Source organism: Pristiophorus japonicus, chromosome 5 (assembly GCF_044704955.1).
Source record: "Pristiophorus japonicus isolate sPriJap1 chromosome 5, sPriJap1.hap1, whole genome shotgun sequence".
Classification (NCBI taxonomy): Eukaryota; Metazoa; Chordata; class Chondrichthyes; family Pristiophoridae; genus Pristiophorus; species Pristiophorus japonicus.
Genome location: NC_091981.1, coordinates 143,025,422 through 143,047,437, shown reverse-complemented (window position 1 = coordinate 143,047,437; position 22,016 = coordinate 143,025,422). Strand labels below are relative to the sequence as shown.

At 45.9% G+C, this 22,016-nt stretch overlaps 1 protein-coding gene across 7 annotated transcripts in view; it reads right to left on the bottom strand.

Annotated features, from left to right (window-relative positions):
• The window catches only part of crppa (CDP-L-ribitol pyrophosphorylase A), a 717,155-nt gene that overhangs the window by 336,950 nt on the left and 358,189 nt on the right, over positions 1-22,016 (bottom strand). For all 7 annotated transcript variants that reach the window (XM_070879974.1, XM_070879979.1, XM_070879975.1 and 4 more), the window contains one exon: positions 15,595-15,690. In XM_070879974.1, the coding sequence (XP_070736075.1) occupies positions 15,595-15,690 (96 nt within the window). The remainder of the gene's footprint in view (positions 1-15,594; positions 15,691-22,016) is intronic.

The following is a 22,016-nucleotide window of genomic DNA, read 5'->3' as shown; positions in this document are numbered from 1 at the left end:
TCCATGCCCAAATGCAGCAAGACCTGGACGACATTCAGGCTTGGGCTGATAAGTGACAAGGAACATTTGCGCCACACAAAGCAATGACTGTCTCCAACAAACAAGAGTCTAACCACCACTCCTTGACACTCAACGGCATTATCATCACTGAATCCCCCACTATCAACATCCTGTGGGTCACCATTGACCAGAAACTAAACTGAACCAGCCACATAAATATTGTGGCTACAAGAGCAGTTCAGAGGCTGGGTATTTTCACCTCCTGACTTCCCAAAGCATCTCCACCACCTACAAGGCACAAATCAGGAGTGTGATGGAATCTTCTCCACTTGCCTCGACGAGTGCAGCTCCAACAACACTCAAGAAGCAAAACAGCATCCAGGACAAAGCAGCCAGCTTAATTGGCACTCCATCCACCACCTTAAACGTTCATTTCCTCCACCACCAGCACACCATTACTGCAGCGTGTACCATTTACAAGATGCACTGCAGCAACTCGGCAAGATGTCTTCGATTGCACCTCCAAAATCCGCAACCTCTACCATCTAGAAGGACAAGGGTAGCAGGCGCATGGGAACATCATCACCTCCAAGTTCATCTCCAAGTCACACACCATCCTGACTTGGAAATATATTGCTGTTCCTTCATTGTCGCTGGGTCAAAATCCTGGGGGAATACCTTCACCACATGGACTGTAGAGGTTCAAGCAGGTGGCTCACCACCACCTTCTCAAGGGCAATTAGGGATGGCATTAAATGCTGGTTCTGCCAGCGACGCCCACATCTCAGGAATTCATTTTTTTAATCGAGAGTTGCTATAGGAACACTGATGGAAAATGTGATGTATGGCACCATCGACCTCACCTTTGTCTCAGCATTGTAAAGACCTGAATCATAATCTTGCTCAATCTTCCATTCTCCAGTGAAAACAAGCTCAAATCTACACGTTTCTCTTGAAACCCAGACTCATCCTTGCTACTCTTTTCTGAACTCTCTCTAATGTATTTTATGTCTTTTCTAAGGTGAGGGTGCCCAAAATCACTGCCAATGTTTTCAATCCCTGCATCATCAGTGGTCTACTCAAGGCTAAGATAATTTGTTTCAATTTATGTCAAATATATTTAAACATATGCAATTTAAATAAATATATGGGTGACTGCAGATCAGTCATGATCTTATTAATTGGCAGAGCAGGTTCGAGGAGCCAGGTGGCCTACTCCTGCTCCTATTTCTTATGTTCTGATGTTAACATAGATTTATACTACAGAATCTGATCAAATTGGATCACCGATCAGTATAATAAATTGTTCAAATGGGCAGAATTTATGAAACAAGGTATTTTCACAGGAAATAACATGAAAATATTTGGCTAGAGAACCAATATACTTCCCATAGACTGGTAACAGGCAGATTTTGCATCCAAGATGCACAACATTGTGAGTTCCTGATCCTATGGCGGCACATTCGGAAGTCACCATCAAGAGGGCAGATATTATCCCAGAAACAGAAGTTGAGATGGAGTATCACTCCAGGGTACCTGCTTGACGTGGGGCACTGGCACCAGTACTGAGGTAAGAGGGAGCTGTTCTGTTGTGTCAGACTCCACTTAGACTGTGCTGGAACTAGGGTCCTGGTGAATCAAATAACTAGGGCTGTAGAGAGGGCTTTAAACTAAATAGTAGGGGGGAGGGTTCAGCTGAGTGAAAATTTTAAAAGTCAAAGAATAAGGAGAAGGCAATAGAGCAGGGTAGCAATGGAGGAAATGAAAACCAGAGCGTGACAGGAAGGGACAGAATGAATAAACATAAAATTGAATCAGAAAGTGGGGTCAAAGCAGGAAAAAAGGGTAAAAAAATAAATTTAAAAGCTCTTTATCTGAATGCACGCAGAATTCGTAACAAAATAGATGAGTTGACGGCTCAAATAAATACAAATGGGTATGATCTGATAGCCATTAGAGACATGCTTGCAAGGTGACTAAGTCTGGGAACTAAATATTCAAGGGTATTTGACAATTCGAAAGGACAGACAGAAAGGAAAAGGAGGTGGGGCAGCTCTGTTAATAAAAGATGAGATCAGTGCGTTAGTGAGAAACAATATTGGCTCAGAAGATCAAGATGTTGAATCAGTTTGGGTGGAGCTAAGGAATAATAAGGCGAAAAAGTTGCTGGTGTGCGTAGTCTATAGGCCCCAAACAGTAGCTACACTGTTGGACGGAGTATAAATCAAGAAATAATGGACGCTTGTAAAAAACGAACGGCAATAAGTATGCGCAATTTTAACCTTCATGTTGATTGGACAAAGCAAATTAGCCAGGGTAGCCTTGATAGTTTCCTTAAACAGTTCGTTGCAGAACCAACCAGGGAGCAGGCTATCTTAGATCTGGTACGGTGTAATGAGACAGGATTAATAAACAATCTCCTCGTAAAGGATCCTCAAGGAATGAGTGACCATAACATGTTTGAATTTCAAATTCAATTGGAGGGTGAGAAAGTTGGATCTCTAACCAGTGTCCTTAGCTTAAATAAAGGAGACTACAAAGGTATGAAGGCAGAGTTGGCTAAAGTGGATTGGGAAAATAGATTAAAGTGTAGGACGGTTGATGAGCAGTGGTAGACATTTAAGGAGATATTTCATAACTCTCAACAAAAATATATCCCAATGAGAAGGAAAGGCTGTAAGAGGTGGGGTAACCATCCGTGGCTAACTAAGAAATTAAGGGATGGTATCAAACTGAAAATAAGGGCATACAATGCGGCCAAGACTAATGGGAGGCCAGAGGATTGGGAAACTTTTAAAAGCCAGCAAAGAACGACTAAAAAAAATAAAGAGAGGGAAGATAGATTATGAAAGCAAACTAGCATGAAATATAAAAACAGATAGAAAGAGTTTCTACAGGGACATAAGAAGGAAAAGAGTGGCTAAAGTAAATGTTGGTCCCTTGGAGGATGAGACTGGAGAATTAATAATGGGGAAATGGCAGAGACTTTGAACAGATATTTTGTATCTGCCTTCACCAGTAGAAGCCACTAAAAACATCCCAATAGGGGATAATCAAGGGGCTATATGGAGGGAGGAACTTAATACAATCACTAAAGTAGTAGTACTCGATAAAATAATGGGACTAAAAGCGGACAAGTTCCCTGGACCCGATGGCTTGCACCTAGGGTCTTAAAATAAGCGGCTGCGGAGATAGTGGATACATTGTTTATAATCTACTAAAATTCCCTGGATTCTGGGGAGGTCCCAGTGGATTGGAAAACCACAAATATAATGCCCCTATTTAAAAAAGGAGGCAGACAGAAAGCAGGAAACCATAGGCTGGTTAGCCTAACATCTGTCATTGGGAAAATGCTGGAGCCCATTACTAAGGAAGCAGTCGCAGGACATTTGGAAAAGCATAATTCAATCAAGCAGAGTCAGCATGGTCTTATGAAAGGGAAATCATGTTTGACAAATTTGCTGGAGTTGTTGAGTATGTAATGAGCAGGGTGGATACAGGGGAACTAGTGGATGTGGTGTATTTGGATTTCCAGAAGGCATTCGATAAGGTGCCACATAAAAGGTTACTGCACAAGATAAAAGTTCACGAGGTTGGGGGTAATATATTAAGCATGGATAGAGGATTGGCTAACTAACAGAAAACAGGGAGTCGGGATAAATGGGTCATTTTCCGGTTGGCAAACAGTAACTAGTGGGGTGTCGCAGGGATCGGTGCTGGGGCCTCAATTATTTATGATCTATATTAATGACTTGGATGAAGGGACCGAGTGTAATGTAGCCAAGTTTGCTGATGATACAAAGATGGATAGGAAAACAAATTATGAGGAGGACACAAAAAATCTGCAAAGGGATATAGACAGGCTAAGTGAGTGGGCAAAAATTTGGCAGATGGAGTATAATGTAGGAAAATCTGAGGTAAGCGACTTTGGCAGAAAAAAATAGAAAAGCAAATTATAATTTAAATGGATAAAAATTGCAAAGTGCTGCAGTACAGAGGAACCTGGGGATCCTTGTGCATGAAACACAAAATTAGTATGCAGGTACAGCAAGTAATCAGGAAGGCAAATGGAATGTTGGCCTTTATTGCAAGGGGGATAGAGTATAAAAGCAGAGAAGTCCTGCTACAACTTTACAGGGTATTGATGAGGCCACACCTGGAGTACTGCATGCAGTTTTGGTCTCCGTATTTAAGGATATACTCGCATTGGAGGCTGTTCAGAGAACAGGTTGATTCTGGAGATGAGGGGGTTGACTTATGAAGATAGGTTGAGTAGGTTGAGTCCATACTAATTGGAGTTCAGAAGAATGAGACGTGATCTTATCGAAACATGTAAGATAATGAGAGGGCTGGACAAGTTAGATGCAGAGAGTATATTTCCACTCATAGGGGAAAGTAAAACTAGGGGGCATAGTCTCAGAACAAGGGGCCGCCCTTTTAAAACTGAGATGAGGAGGAATTTCTTCTCTCAAAGGGTTGTAAATCTGTGGAATTCTCTGCCCTGGAGAGCTGTGGAGGCTGGGTCATTGAATATATTTAAGGCGGAGATAGAGAGATTTTTGAGCGATAAGGGAATAAAGGGTTATGTGGAGCAGGCAGGGAAGCGGAACTGAGTCCATGATCAGATCAGCCATGATCTTATTAAATGGCAGAGCAGACTCGAGGTGCCAAATAGCTACTCCTGCTCCTATTTCTTGTGATCTTGTGTTCTTGACCATTATCTCAGCTGGGAACTAGGAAGAAACCCATAGCTTCTTATCTCCATTTCTTATTTGATTCACTTGCACATAGCTTTATTTATCAAACTCCGCAACTTTCAAGCATTTTCTGTACCTCCAGCTTGGAAAAATGGACAGACTTCATAAGGTTCCATTTAAATTTCCTCTGGGAATGTTTTCCAAACAATTATGATGGAATCTTCTCCCCATTCACAGTCTCAATGGGGATAAATGCCACCTTTAGATTGTTATTGTCTGGTAACATGTTTACTGCAATCCAACAGTTTCCAAACTATTTATTTTACCATTTCACTCATTCTACTGACTGAGAATTATTGTTTAGCTGACAGGTTCACATCTTGTGCTGCTCTGTCAACCATCAAAACAGCATTTAAAGCTCGAGCACCGAGAAACATAGAAACATAGAAAATAGGTGCAGGAGTAGGCCATTATGGCCTTCGAAGCACAGCCTCTTTGCTATTGGTTCCACTAAACTTGTAGCATCAGAGATTCAGTGCTTTGAACCTTGGCACAGATCTGTAAAGGCACCAGAACATATTTAGCAGTAAATTAGTAATGCAGAATACATCAATACAGGGTAACTTAACTTACTGCCAGTAGTAACTTTAAACAACCAAAGGTTTCTTTTGGAAACTGTTCCAATTTACCTCTTAGATATTTGTCTTGAATGTGAGGTTAGATGGTGATTATAAAGAACAAAAATCTCCAGAGGACCATGTCTCAGTGAAACAATGATAGTGAAATACTGGCTTTAAGAAAAAATTGAAGTAAGCTTTTCTGGGAACTATACCTACATCTCTGAACACAATCAAAAGGGGTCGTATATCATTATGAAAGAATGAACCAACTCTAAAGCACAGAGAGAAGACTGTAGAAAAGGATATACAATAAGAAATCATCCATAATATGGTAGAATTCTTTATTAAGATGGAGAGTGACACAGTTAATTCAGAGACTAGGGTCCTGAACATAGGGAAAGGTAACTTCGATGGTATGAGATGTGAATTGGTTAAAATAGACTGGCGAATGATACTTCAAGAGTTGACGGTGGATAGGCAATGGCAAACATTTAAGGATCACATGGATGAACTTCAACAATTGTACATCCCGGTCTGAAGTAAAAATAAAACGGAGAAGGTGGCTCAACTGTGGCTAACAAGGGAAATTAAGGATAGTGTTAAATCCAAGGAAGAGGCATATAAATTGGCTAGAAAAAGCAGCAAACCTGAGGACTGGGAGAAATTTAGAACTCAGCAGAGGAGGACAAAGGGTTTAATTAAGAGGGGGAAAATAGAGTATGAGAGGAAGTTTGCTGGGAACATAAAAACTGACTGCAAAAGCTTCTATAGATATGTGAAGAGAAAAAGATTAGTGAAGACAAATGTAGGTCCCTTGCAGTCAGAATCAAGTGTATTTATAATGGGGAACAAAGAAATGACAGACCAATTGAAAAAATACTTTGGTTCTGTCTTCACGAAGGAAGACACAAATAACCTGCCGGAAATAGTAGGGGACAGAGGGTCCGGGGAGAAGGAGGAACTGAGGGAAATCCTTATTAGTCAGGAAATTGTGTTAGGGAAATTGATGGGATTGAAGGCCGATAAATCCCCAGGGCCTGATAGTCTGCATCCCAGAGTACTTAAGGAAGTGGCCCTAGAAATAGTGGATGCATTGGTGATCATTTTCCAACAGTCTATTGACTCTGGATAGTTCCTATGGACTGGAGGGTAGCTAATGTAACACCACTTTTTAAGAAAGGAGGGAGAGAGAAAACAGGGAATTATAGACCGGTTAGCCTGACATCAGTGGTGGGGAAAATGTTGGAATCAATTATTAAAGATGAAATAACAGCGCATTTGGAAAGCAGTTTCAGGATCGGTCCAAGTCAGCATGGATTTATGAAAGGGAAATCATGCTTGACAAATCTTCTAGAATTTTTTGAGGATGTAACTAGTAGAGTGGACAAGGGAGAACCAGTGGATGTGGTGTATTTGGACTTTCAAAAGGCTTTTGACCAGGTCCCACACAAGAGATTGGTGTGCAAAATTAAAACACATGGTATTGGGGGTAATGTACTGATGTGGATAGAGAACTGGTTGGCAGACAGGAAGCAGAGAGTTGGGATAAACGGGTCCTTTTCAGAATGGTAGGCAGTGACTAGTGGGGTGCTGCAGGGCTCCGTGCTGGGACCCCAGCTATTTACAATATACATCAATGATGTAGATGATGGAACTGAGTGTAATATCTCCAAGTTTACAGATGACACTAAGTTGGGTGGCGGTGTGAGCTGCAAGGAGGATGCTAAGAGGCTGCAGGGTGACTTGGACAGGTTAGGTGAGTGGGCAAATGCATGGCAGATGCAGTATAATGTGGATAAATGTGAGGTTATCCACTTCGGTGGCAAAAACACGAAGGCAGAATATTATCTGAATGGCTGCAGATTAGGAAAAGGGGAGGTGCAACGAGACCTGGGCGTCATGGTACATCAGTTATTGAAAGTTGGCATGCAGGTACAGCAGGCGGTGAAGGTGGCAAATGGCATGTTGGCCTTCATAGCTAGGGGATTTGAATATTGGAGCAGGGAGGTCTTATTGCAGTTGTACAAGGCCTTGGTGAGGCCTCCTAATCTGAGGAAGCACATTCTTGCTAATGAGGGAGTGCAGTGAAGATTCACCAGACTGATTCCCGGAATGGCAGGACTGACATATGAGGAGAGACTGGATCGACTGGGCCTGTATTTACTGGAGTTTAGAAGAATGAGAGGGGATCTCATAGAAACATATAAAATACTGATGGGACTGGACAGGTTAGATGCAGGAAGAATGTTCCCGATGTTGGGGAAGTCCAGAGCCAGGGGACACAGTCTAAGGATAAGGGGTAAGCCATTTAGGACCGAGATGAGGAGAAACTTCTTCACTCAGAGAGTTGCTAACCTGTAGAATTCTCTGCCGCAGAGAGTTGTTGATGCCAGTTTGTTGGATCTATTCAAGAGGGAGTTAGATATGGCCCTTACGGATAAAGGGATCAAGGGGTATGGAGAGAAAGCAGGGAAGGGGTACTGAGGTGATGATCAGCTATGATCTTATTGAATGGTGGTGCAGGCTCAAAGGGCCGAATGGCCTACTCCTGCAGCTATTTTCTATGTTTCTATGTTGGGCCAATGATGTTGTTTCTCAGGACAACATAATTCCGCTTTCGCACCTGACGCTCTCTGCGCCCCATCCACAACAGAGTGCCATGGTGAGGTTATGCAGTCTGCAGCCAGGTCTTCCAGGGCCCGAGCTGGTCATGGACGTCATGCTAGTCCATCATGTATGGCTGCGGACCGAAGTCAGCAACTGACTACCAGCCTTGCTGAAGGCCCTGAGAGCACATTTCAAAGGAGCAGTAGGCATGGGAGGGGAGAAGGGAAGGCGTCGTAAAGCCCTTTTTAAGACAAGGAAAAGACCTGTGGGAAGGTGGCCACATTAGTTGCATTTGTATGATGCACCAACCACTTGTTTCATAGTCAACAAAGATGGCTAGCTGGTTGCAATGTGAGCTCATATAAATTGTTGCACTTGGATGAATTATCCCACAATTGTTTGGTACTCGCCAGAGATGGCTACCTTGTTACAAAATGAACAATGCCAATAGGTCCATTTGGATGTCTCTGAGAATATTTGAAGGGGTTTTGTGGATTTGTTGATGTGTTAGGGATGAAGTTGTTGTCTTGTGGTTATTTTCAACACACATGATTTATGTTTACAATAAAGCAATTTTAGATTGTTCACATGATGAGGCACTGATTATTTAAGACGGAGGGTTGCAGGATATGTAGCGATGTGTTGAGTTGATGCCTACGTGTATAGGCTGCCCATTCACGTCAAGATTCATTCATTGGAATTGATGAGCGATGAGTCTCTGACGAACAGCCCCTCCAGCTGCAGCAGTGTCATGCTGCCTCCTCCTTCGGTGAGGCTCTTCATCTTCCTCATCATCCTCCTCCTGAGGTGGATCATGCATCCCTGGTGGCAATGGCTGGCCCCTCATAATGGCCAGGTTGTGCAGCATGTAGCAGACAACGGTGATCATGGAGACTCTATCAGTTGAGTACTGTAATGCCCCTCCAGAGCGGTCAAGGCAGCGGAAACGCTACTTCAGAACTCTGATAGTTTGCTCGGTAATGGCCCGGGTTGTGGTGGGTCTGGTGTTGTAGCGCGGCTCGGCAGGGGTGGTGCGATTGCGGAGGGGAGTCATCAGCTCGGGGGCCACACCATATCCTTTGTCGCCCTGGAGCCAGCACGGCCTTCATGCAGTGGCTTGAAGAGTCGGGGCACACTGATCTTCCAGAGGATGAAGGCAATATGGCAGCTGCCAGGATATCGGGCATTGACAGCGAGGATCATCTGCCTGTGTTCCCAGACCAGCTGTACGTTGAGGGAGTGGAATCCCTTGCGATTCTGAAAGATCTCTCCATTGTGGAGCAGGGACATCAATGCCACATGCGTACAATCAATGGCTCCTTGAACCCTGGGGAAGCCCGCTAGCCTGACGAAGCCACAGGTGTGTCATTCTGGTCTTCCCTTGACATGCTGAACTTGATGTAGTCCAATCATTTGCCATAGAGAGCGTCACTCACCTGGCGAATGCAGCAATGTACTGCAAACTGTGAGATGTTGCATATATCGCCTACAGGAGATTGGAAGGTGCCGGTCGCATAGAAGTTCAGTGCTACTGCCACTGATAGAGCGGTCCGAGTGCCGATATCAACTGCCAGGTATGTCCACAGAAAGTTACAGAGGTCCGTGACCACCTCCTTGCGGAACCTCAGCCTTCTTAAGCACTACTCCTCAGACATCACAAGATAGGAGTAATGCGCATGGTAAACCCTGCGTCTGAACAGCCTCCTGCCCTGCCGTCTGGGGTGTCTCCTCTGGGGAGGATCCACATTTGCCATAAGCTGTCTCAGCAGCTGGCGTCTTTCAAGTCGGCGCCACAGGGCGATGTGGTGTGCCATAACTGCCCCCACCACTTGGCACTGGTCATAGCGAGATCGAGATTTCCATGTTAGCCGAGATGGCAGCCAATATATCCCAGATACTAGCAGTCAATCTGACAGAGTCAGCAGCAGTGCAACGCCAACACCCTAATGTCTGTGAGGGCTTCAAACGCAGTACTGACCGAGACCTCTGAGCCCCGGCTGAAACTCCGTTTAAATAATGTCCCCGACTTTTTCCTCCGTCTTGTGCAGTCCAACCTTGTCAGGCGTCATGGACGGCAGTCGTTAAGTGAGGTGGCAAAAGTGAATATGGTGAGAAGGGCGCCAAGGAGGCATTGCACATGTACTGGCGTCATGATTTCCATGGAGTCAGTTGTTGGTACATTACATTTTTATGCCCCTAAAAAATTTCAAGTGAATTTTGCGTCAGGTATGAACAGCACCGAGCGCCACTCCCAGACGCCTAACTCCCAGTTAACACCCAACACCAGTGTTATCAGCATGCGTTATCAACCAAATTTTGACCTTTAAAGTTTTCTCAGCAATGATTTAATGCAGTTGACTATTGGCAATGTATTTTGCAGTTTATGGGTGATTTTTAAATATGGTGACTGATGGGTTCCTTTTAATTTTTTTGTATAGCACACCTTCAATTTCTTCCACTTTGGGAACCATGGCCCTCTAGCATCTGGTACAGTGCTATACTGAATACCATAATGGAAATTGAATCAGGTAGCAATGGAACAAACTGTGCTCCAGTACAGTGTCCTCCCCAGGGATCTATCATTGCTTGTTCAATGAAAAGGAGTCACTGGGCCTAAAATTAAGATCTGAAGCTTCCGTCATACGAACGCCTCCGACCCGAAAAAAATCTATGAATCGACCCGTTGGTCCCAGAGAAATGTAGGATCCCGGTCGGAGGTCTAGATTCGCTGTGCAACACATGCGGACCTGTCTTCGAGGAACGTAAGTCCAAGCTGGAGGCACGTGGGCCTGGACAACCAATCACAATGCAGTATTATCATTGATAATAATGGGAACTCCGTTTGTGCGAGTTCCCATTGCTATCAATGAGAAAACCCCTAAAACACCAAAACACCTCACATATTTAAAATTCATGGAAATTAAAGTTAATTAAATGTTTTAGAAAAAAAATATATTTTTTGGAATTTTTTTTGTGTTTTTATACGGTTTAAGATAAATTTACCTTAATGGACAGGGTTTTTAAAACATAAAAATGTGTTTTTAAATTTAATTTTTATATGTTTTAAAACTCTTACGCTGGTAAAAGTAGGCTATGCGCCTGCTTTCACCAGGCATAAGAGTTTGAAGGACATTCATTGGGCATGAGTTGAATAAATAGCCCAATCTCGGCCGTGCAAATGTCCTTCCTGTGGGGATGCATTCGAGCTGTCAAGACAAATCTTAATAGATCGGAAAAATTGTTTTTTGGAGCATGCGCATCACGCCCTGAAAACCGGTTTTTGCGAGGCCTCGCTGGGTCTGTGCGCACTTCGTACGGACCCGATGAGGCTGGAAGTTTCGCCCCATTATTCTTTCTCTTCCAGATGCATGTACCAAGCGCTATAAATGATTACATTTTTTAATCTTAAAAAGGCAATATTTGTTTATACATTATAAAAGCAAAGTTTTTGGGGCTAGAAATTGGGTGCATTTGTGCCTCCTGTTAGCATCCCCAGGTGCGCTAACGGGGCGCAAATGTCCTTGCCACCAGGCACTGCGTTGACATTGACTCCCGTCATATTGGGCGGGAGTTTAGCGGCAGCGCTACGGTGTTGTGCCCTGATCTCCTGTGCCCAGAGACCGTGATGTCATCGCTGTGCGCATTGCCCCGGACCCGAAATTCATTTTCGCCCCCTGCAGCAGTGACGGGCGAAAATACTGGCAACTGCAGGAGGCATGGACTGGGCCTCCAGCCGCTACCGGAGCGATGATTAAAGGCAAGGTGGCCAAGGTAACTTAAAAAAAACGTACCTTTGTTGATGCCGTTTTCTTCACGGGTTCCTGCCCACAATCATTCAGCCCGGCACTCTGCTTGAGTTTCCGTCCCGCCCGCATCCTTTAGCACTCCAAGAAGGAAATGGAGCACTTGATTTAGCACTCCGCTTCCTTCCTGAAGTGCTAAAGCCAATTTTTTGAGAGTGGGGAAACATTAGCACCTGGCATTAAGTTCAAAAGTTAACCCCCATAATGAATTTCTCCCTTCTGTAAGGTTGTGAACTTTAAACACGCATAAATATGAATGCTAAGAAAGATCTGTGGGCAATTCCCTTAGATATGGCTTTTGATGAATTCAGGCGTCTCTTTGATGATTCAAAGTTAGTACGCTTAGTACCTGTAATTTGTTTAATAAGATCCTGCATTTTTCTCGAGGTAATTGAAACACATTTGCAGCATTCTTCCCATTTATTCATGTTATTAATTTAACACTTAGTAACATACATATTAAAGTTTAAAATTAATTATTGTTTCTTCTAGAGTAGGGATGTCAAACACACAGTCCCCTCGGAACAGTTATCATCACAGACCTGGATTTCTTGCATACGAACCTGGCAGATAATCAGCCCCTTTCCCCAGCCCAAACCTGAAAAGTGCATGCAGTGAAGTGTCGGTAACAATCCGCTACACCTCCACTGAAAGTCTTTTTATTGTCACAGATAATTATTTTATTGACAGTGCAATTAACCAATGAGCAGCTCGTGACGATGTAGTGCTCACGCATAGTAAGCAGCACGTGGGTGAAGCTAACTATTATCAACCAATACAGAGCAGCAATCAACAAAGCCAATAGAATAACAAATTCCACAGCCAAAATAGTAGACCCTAGCCCTGATCTTGCATCTTTCTCCTCTCATCCCCTCTCTGGGCTCCTGTCCATGAGACCCACCTCCTGCTCTCATCACCCTATTCCCACTAAATTGCTGATGACCTAACTTCCCTTCCGGCCCCTATGTTACCTGATTTTGTTCTGTTCCCTCTCCCCTTCAAATCAGCCATCATCACCCCTCTCCTCAAAAAACTAACCCTTGACCCCCTTCGTCCTTCTCCAACCTCCCTTTCCTCTCCAAAGTCCTTGAACGTGCTGTCGCTTCAAAATCCATGGCAATCTTTCCTGGAACTCCATGTTTGAATACCTCCAATGAGGTTACCGCCCCTGCCACAGTACTGAAACGGCTCTTATCAAAGTCGACATCCGATGTGACTGTGAACGTCCTTCTCAACATTTCTGCAGCCTTTAACATGATTGACCACACCATCCTCCTCCAATGCCTCTCCACCGTCATCCAACTGGGTGGGGCTGCACCAAGCTGGTTCCACTCTTATTTATCCAGTCATCGCTAGAGATGCACCTGCATCACTTCTTTTAAGACCCTAGGATGGAATCCATCAGGTCCAGGGCATTCGTCCGCCTTTAGTCCCATTATTTTACCGAGTACTACTTCTTTAGTGATCGTGACTGTATTAAGTTCCACCCTCCCTGTAGCCCCTTGATTATCTATTGGGATGTTTTTAGTGGCTTCAACCGTGAAGACTAATACAAAATATTTGTTCAAAATGTCTGCCATTTCCCTGTTCCATTATTAATTCCCCAGTCTCATTCTCTAAGGGACCGACATTTACTTTAGCCACTCGTTTCCTTTTTATGTACCTGTAGATCATACCGAGAAATAATTTTTGTGGTATTGTCGAATAAACAATGGTTAGCCTCTCTTCTAACATTCTTCCAATATGACCTGGCTCCAGCGCCCAAAGAAGTTTCATGACCTCAGACCAGTGGTAAAGGTATATGAATGCATCTTCAATAGCTGTCTCCTACCACGTGCACCACTAACCTAACACACTTTTCAATTCACAACTCCCCTCCACTGCGCTCCAATCACTCACCTACCAACAATCTGAACCAAACACGAAGCACACCTCCCATTCCTAGCTTCACCTCACGTTCTTGGAGTAAACAGTGCATGCCCTCCTTGGCAGGGGAATGGCTGAGCCCTTGGCCAGCAGCACAGGATACAAGATGCTGGTATCCTCATATGTTATCCTCCTTCTTGCATGCACCTCTTGCTTTCCTGCCTTCCCCTCACTACAACTCCACCCTTGTGCCTTCCTCATTTCACGCATCTGAAATGTAGCCTGCCCAACCAGTGGTTGACCAAGACGAGGGATAGGAGAGTGAAAAAGAAACACCGTCACTTAATTTCACACTCCCAGCCACTAGCTCCTCAAGGTCGACCAACAAGGCCATTTGCAGTGTCCCCCACTGAAAGTCAGCAGCCTTCCACCAGCCATGCTGCAGCCACTGGGGTAGCAGTGCATGACATCAGTAAGATAGGCAAAGGCACACACAAGACAGTCACTAAGGGAAGGCATATGGGTGTTGAGTTGAGGGAATCCTCAGCTGGTCAAGCAGCATCTGAGACGTGAACTATCTCCATGATGTTGGCTGATCTGCTGAGTATTTGCAGCATTTTCTGTCTTCCCAGAGGCCTTCATTTACTATCTGAGGCCTTGCAAATGTCCAGCAGCACTCACTACACGCTTAAAAAACTTTTATCATCTATTGCAGCAAGCCACTACTTCAGCAAAATCAAAAAGTCCAAAAGTTTAAATGCAAACTTACCTGAAAGAGGTGCCGACAGCGCCTCTATCTGTCTGCTGCACACTAGGTTTACATGCTGAACTTAGGACCCAGCGCGAAACTCAGCACAAAGGTCCAAGTTCGCCGTGGTGACGTAGAGCTAGACTTTTCTATGAGCTGCTCAATGCCCGCTTGCCCGTTCAGAAAACCCGCTAACATTTGCTAAGTAAAGCTGGCGAAAATTTACACTTTTATGTTAAAACTAATTAAAACTAATCGCCCGGCGAGAAAATGGGCGTTCCACCCTTATTCTCAGCGGTTTTCTCGGCGGTTAAGGGGAAACTAAGTAAAACAGGCGTTTTTTTTTTAAAGTTAGTCCGAGGCTGCAGTTGGGCCTAGGGAGGGGGAAAACTCAAAAAAAAAATTTCAATTAAAAAAAAATAAAAACATAAAAAGCATTCCTCAGACACTTTTACACCTAATTGCCGTTTTAAAATGTTTTAAATAAATAAAGAACAGATGATTCATCTACCGCCCTGGTTAAGCAGCTTTTACAGGGCGGTTCCCTCGGCGATCTGGACGGGCTTCCGTTGAGGCCAAACTTCCGCCCTGGCGATTTTCTCGGCGGTGCACGTCGGTGGTTTGGTCCCGGCGGGCGTTTTCAGATTTGGGCGATACCACTAAAAAAAACTGAGGGGGAACTTTCGCCGGGCAGAAAAACAGCTGTACTGCAGAGAAAATTGCCAAGAACCCGCCGAAAACGATCGGAAAATCTAGCCCGGAAAGTCGGCGTGCACGTCACCTTTCCCTCCTTTTAACTTGCAGGGTGAAGGATCTTACTGACAGCGTTGCCAGGCCTGGGAAAATGGAAGACGCTGCGGGAGCCGCCACCGGCTGGCGAAAGAGCGACAGCTGCCTGCTTTTGCTATTTCCTGCCGGTAATGAGTGGCATAAAGGCCCTGAATTTTTAGCCCTTCAAATATCTTAAACATGTGTTGAATTCCTTAAGATACGACTCAGCAATGTTCCCTCTAATTTTTATTTGTGCGCGGCCCCTTCAAATTTGCTGCGTGTCTTCCAGCGGCAGGAGCCGGTGAGTGTCCTGCGCGGGACCTCACGATTGGTACATGACCGCATGGCCGTGCACATTGGGGGAAAAATACGATTCAGTTGTGTTAAATTTATCGAAGAATGAATTCAACCACAGCTTAAAAGGTAAATAAATCAGGCAAGTTTCTACAGGGAATACAGTATGCATGCATTTATGTACCTACCACAGTCACAACCACGGGATACAAAGCTGAAAGTTTAACAATTCCAATTGACTCCACCAGCTGCACAATTTCCTGTGGTAAATCGAAGTTGTTGACCTGTTCAAGACAAGAAACAATGCACTGAAGGAAAGGCAAACGTGTCATAGCAATAAAACAGGAGGTGAAATAAAACATTTGGTGTTCTGATAATTACACATGAAAACATTGACAATACTTTGCTGAAATCTTATTCCAGATTAACTGAAAACAGCAGAGATGAAGTAGTCATTTGTATTAATTTCACTGATAATTATATGCTAGACATTTGAATATATTCCCCAACCAACTGAGGTTATACAGTGACCTGTGCATAACATCTTGTAAATTGCTCTGGGCACTTTTTGAGGTGGGTCGAACTCCTGGCCTCTCCATGGATACACCCCTAACTCCACCTCAATTCCCAGGGCCAACAGCTCTGCAATCTATGACATAGGAAACCAACCTTTTAAATTTTAGTGGGCCCCCCTTTCACCAGGATGCGAGCATTCCTGCTTCATGCAGTTGTACAAAGCATTGTGGGTGACCGAAGGAGAACTGGAGGGATTTCCAAAAACTAACATAATCCCACCAGTCTTTCTGTGATATCCACACAAAAGAGATTGGCAGCAAAAAGACCCTTTACTGCATTTGGCAGAATTTTAAGTGATCAAGCTGTCTACATCGGCCTGAATTGCAGATTTCCACTTGCTGGCCTTCATGCACCTTCCTCAGGCATGAGAAAGGGTCCAGCAGACATAAATACTGTCACACACCGGTTGTTTGTTTTTGTTCTACTGCAGTTGTGCAAGCTACTCTGTTCATTTGGTGGAGTGAGCGTTACAACACTAGGGGCTAGAAGTTGCATAGCGCCCCGTTTGGAATGGTAACTTTTCAGGAAGCGCAAAAGTATCGGCGGGCAGAAAAGATTTGCTGCTGCCGGGAACTTCCACTTTAATGCTCCAAGAGGGAAGTGGAGCGCTAAATCAAGCACTACCACTTCCCTAAGAGCGCTAATGGGAGTGAGTGGTGCGGTATCGGCAGAGCACTGAGAAATGTTCAATGCAGCACTGCCGTCTGTACAGGCTCTTTCCCTCACTTAAAGAGAAGGGCCAATAATGGGTTGGAAGATTCCTACTGCTGTCTCTGTAGGGCCAAGGTAGAGTGGCGGGGCGGCGGGGGGGGGGGGTTCTACCAGCTCCCGGGAAATTGTTTGAGAGTTAGCGGGGACGCAGCCATGGCAGTGCCGCACCCCACAGATAGCGCTGCCAGCCCCATGTTCACGTTTGCACGCGTGCAGTGAACGTCTGCTGGAAGTATGCAGAGCAGGCAGACCATGACATCAATCAGCATGCAATGCTGATTTGGCGCCAGCGGTGCCATTTTGGAGCTCAATGCTCCAGCTAATGCCCTCTCTTAACCTCGCACAGCTGAACACGCGTTCAGCAGCAGGAAGCACGCCCCACCAGCGCTATTTAAAGGGATCATCAACTACTTACAGCTTAGTTGCTGGTTGATTTCTTCTGGCTGTTGCTACGAGTCGATAAGTGTTTGGTGCTTTCTATATTTTTTTTTAAGTTGCCAAGTACTACAAGGAGTGCTGTGGTACGTGCTGAAGGACTTCTTCCTGACAACAAGGCTTCTGCAGAAACCACTTGCTGCCAGACATGGGTGCACTCTGATATGCCCTTACTATACAGTACAAATGCACACGAGGCCCATGCTTGAGAGAAGGTCACTCTGTGACCAGCAACTTTTATTCCAGCATTGAAGTGATGAAGGTGGGTTGAGCTTCCCCTTTTATACCTGAAAGACCAGGTTAGGAGTGTCCCCCACAAGTTCATCACCTAGTGGTCAATGTTCTCACAGTGTACAACTAATCAGTTTATACATGGGTTACAATGACAGTTAAATACGTGACATCACCTCCCCCACCAAAGTCTTATTGGGATCACAGGTTAAGTCTCTCTGGTGGTTTACGCTCCCTTGTAGAGCGCCTGAGTTGGGGCTCCGGTTGTTGGGCGCTGGCTTGAGTGTCTGCTGTTTGCTGTGCCTCAGGCCTGTCCGGACTGCCCACAGTGACTGGGCTCTCCTCCACTTGGTTCCGGTGTTCAGCCACCTGTGGAGGAGTGAACTCTACATCGTGTTCTTCCTCTGCTTCCTCTATGGGGTTGCTGAACCTCCTTTTTGTTTGATCTACGTGTTTGCAGAAGATTTGTCCACTGGTAAGTTTAACTACCAGAACCCTATTCCCCTCTTTGGCAATCACAGTGCTTGCGAGCCATTTAGGCCCTGCAGCGTAGTTGAGAACAAAGACAGGGTCATTGTCATCAATACATCGCGCCCTCGCATTCCCGTCGTGGTAGTCACATTGTGACTGATGCCTGCTCTCAACAATTTCTTTCATGGTGGGGTGTAAAAGCGATAACCTGGTTTTGAGCATCCTTTTCATTAGCAGCTCTGCGGGTGGGACCCCTGTGAGCGAGTGCGGTTGGGATCTATTGTCCATCAGGAGGCGTGATAAGCGGCTTTGTAGGGAACCCCCTTGGATTCTGAGCATCCCCTGTTTAATTATCTGCACTGCTCGTTCCGCCTGGCCGTTTGAGGCCGGCTTGAACGGTGCCGTTCTGACATGGTTGATACCATTTCCTGCCATGAAGTCCTGGAATTCAATGCTTGCAAAGCAAAGGCCATTGTCGCTGACCAAGACGTCCGGTAGACCATGGGCAGAGGATGTGCTTGAATTGAGAATGTCACACTCGATCCATTTGGAGTAGGCGTCTATTACAACCAAAAACATTTTTCCCATGAAAGGACCTGCGTAGTCCACATGGATGCGTGACCATGGTTTGGCGGGCCAGGACCAGGGGCTAAGGGGGGCTTCCCTGGGCGCATTGCCCAGCTGGGCACATATGTTGCACCTGCGAACACAAAGTTCCAGGTCTGCATCTATCCCAGGCCACCAAACGTGTGACGTGGCAATTGCCTTCATCTGACAATGCCCGGGTGCTCATTGTGGAGTTCTCGGATGAACATCTCTCTGCCCATCTGGGGCATGACTACTCGGTTTCCCCATAGTAGGCAATTGGCCTGAATCGTGAGTTCATCCTTGCGCCTATGAAATGGTTTAAATTCCTCAGGGCATGTACCTGTACGTGGCTGCCCAGTCCCCATTAAGGACACATTTCTTGACGAAAGACAGTAGCGGGTCTCTATTTGTCCAGACTTTGATCGGACGGGCTGTCACAGGTGAGCCTTCGCTTTCGAAAGCTTCCACAGCCATGACCATCTCAGCAGCATGCTCGGTTGCTCCCTCGGTGGTGGCTAGTAGGAGCTTGCTGAGTGCATCGGCGCAGTTTTCAGTGCCCGGTCTGTGTCGAATTGTATAGTCATCGGCAGCTAACGTGAATGCCCACCTTTGTATGCGGGCCGATGCATTTGCATTTATGGCCTTGTTGTCGGCCAAAAGGGACGTTAGGGGTTTGTGATCTGTCTCCAGCTCAAATTTTCTGCCGAACAGGTACTGGTGCATTTTTTTTTACAGCATATACACATGCAAGCGCTTCCTTTTCTACGATCCCGTAGCCCCATTCTGCCTGGGACAGACTTCTGGAGGCATAAGCTACCGGCTGTAACTGACACTTGGCATTAACATGCTGCAACACACACCCGACCCCATAGGATGACGTGTCGCACATTAAAACAAGTTTCTTACATGGGTCATATAGCGTTAACAGATTGTTGGAGCATAACAAATTTCGTGCTCTATCAAAAGCCCTTTCCTGGCTGTCCCCCCAGACCCATTCACGACCATTGCGTAGGAGCACGTGTAGTGGCTCTAACAACGTGCTCAATTTGGGAAGAAAGTTACCAAAATAGTTCAGGTGCCCGAGGAACGAACGCAGCTCCGTCATGTTCCGGGGTCTGGGTGTTCTCTGGATCTCTTCTGTTTTGGACGCAGTAGGTCTGATCCCGTCTGCTGCTACCCTCATACCCAAGAATTCTACCTCTGGAGGTAGGAAGACGCACTTTGCCTTTTTCAGTCGCAGACCTACTCGGTCCAGTCTGCGTTGCACCTCCCCAGGTTGAAGAGGTGTTCTTCAGTATCGCAACCCGTGATGAGGAAGGATGTCGTATTGAAAAACCACTGTCCTTGGAATCGACTTGAGGAGGCTTTCCATATTGCGTTGAAAGATCGCGGTGGCCAAGAGAATCCCAAACGGACATCTGTTGTACTCAAACAAACCCTTGTGTGTCGTGATGGTGGTCAGCTTCTTCGACTCACTCGCCAGCTCCTGGATCATGTAAGCTGAGGTCAGGTCCAATTTTGAAAAAAGTTTGCCACCGGATAGTGTCGTGAAGAGTTCCTCCGCTCTCGGTAGCGGGTACTGGTCTTGGAGTGACACCCGATTGATGGTGGCCTTGTAATCACCACATATCCTGACCGACCCATCCGCCTTGAGCACCGGCACAATTGGGCTCGCCCAGTCACTGAATTCGACTGACGAGATGATGCCTTCCCTCAGCAGGCAGTCCAATTCGCCTTCTATCTTTTCCCGCATCACGTACGGCACCGCTCTGGCCTTGTGGTGTGCTGGCCTGGCGTCCGGAGGTTTATGTCAATCATACCTTGGTCCCCATGAAAGTTCCAATGCCGGGCTGAAATAGTGAGTCAAATTTGTCCAGGACCTGTGAGCATGATATTCACTCGACAGAAGAAATTGCATTGACATCGCCCTATTTCCAGTTCATGACAGCCAGCCAACTCCTCCCCAGCAGTGCGGGACTGTCCCCCGGAACAATCCAGTGTGGCAACCTGTTCTCCGAATCTTTGTGCGTCACGACTACCGGGGCGCAGCCTAGCACCGGAATGATCTCCTTTGTATATGTCCATAGCTGTGCGTCAATCAGCAATAATTTTGGCCTCCTGGCCTTGGACGCCCACAACTTGTCGAACTGTTTGATACTCATCAGGGACTGGCTGGCCCCTGTGTCTAGCTCCATTGATACTGGGATGCCATTGAGGAGCACTTTCATCATTCTCGGTGGCGTCCTGGTGTATGAACTGTATATGTGCTCCACATGAACTCGCTGAACTTCAGCTTCCAGCGATTTCCCCCAGTGTCCATTTGGCCTCGTAGGGCTTACATCATCCCCGTCCTCCTCGTACATCAACCTGGCTGCAAGCTTCCTGCACATATGTGCCAAATGACCGCTGACGTTGCAATTTCTGCAGGTGTATTACTGATACCTGCAAGCTCTGGCTGTGTGTTTGCCTCCACACCTCCAACATGAGCCGTTGTTGGAAACAAAAGGTCCATTACCAGTCGATCGTCTCTGACTGTCTGTGTAACTGTTTTTAAGCACAAAATTAACAGGTGTTGATGGCCCCATTACTGGCCGCATTGTCCCTTGCAATGGTGTGAATCGCCGTTCAGCTAGCCATTGTCTCTGTTGAATTCCCCCTTTGGATTCGACTACATGCTCGGGCATGTCCGATTGCCACTGTCTGCCTGGGGAACTGTGTGCCGCGTTAACAATGTTAACTCCCTGTCCATTTGCTGCATTTAAACCAAGATTTTTGTCAAACATCATTCTGGTCTCTTCCTCCCCTGAGATAAATGTCTGGGCCATCAAAGCCGCTGTTTCCAGGGTCAAGTCTTTGGTCTCAATCAGTTTCCTGAAAACGCCAGCGTACCCGATGCCCTCAATAAAAAAGTCTTGCAGCATCTCTGCTCTGCATGCATCTGGGAACTTACATAGGCTCGCCAGTCGCTGGAGGTCTGCCACGAAGTCTGGAACGCTTTGCCCTTCTCGCCGCCGGTGCATATAAAACCGGTGTCTCGCCATGTGCATGCTGCTCGCCGGTTTAAAGTATTCCCCGATCAACTTACTGAGCTCTTCAAAAGCCTTGTGGACTGGCTTCTCTGGCGCTAGAAGGTCCTTCATGAGGGAGTACATTCTGGGCCCACAAACCGTCAGATAAGCCCTGCGTTTGTCGGCCGAATCCTGTCCCAGCCATTCATTAGTGACGAAGCTTTGCTGCAGTCTCTCAATAAAGTCGTCCCAATCATCACCAACACAGTACCTCTCTTCTGTGCTGCTAGTGGCCATGCTCGCGTGGTTTAAATCCCAGTTTCTCGTCGCCAATATGTCCTTACTATACAGTACAAATGCACACGAGGCCCATGCTTGAGAGAAGGTCACTCTGTGATCAGCAACTTTTATTCCAGCACTGAAGTGATGAAGGTGGGTGGAGCTTCACCTTTTATACCTGAAAGACCAGGTTAGGAGTGTCTCCCACAAGTTCACCACCTAGTGGTCTATGTTCTCACAGTGTACAACTCGTCAGTTTATACATGCGTTACAATGACAGTTAAATACATGACACACTCGTAGGAATTTCC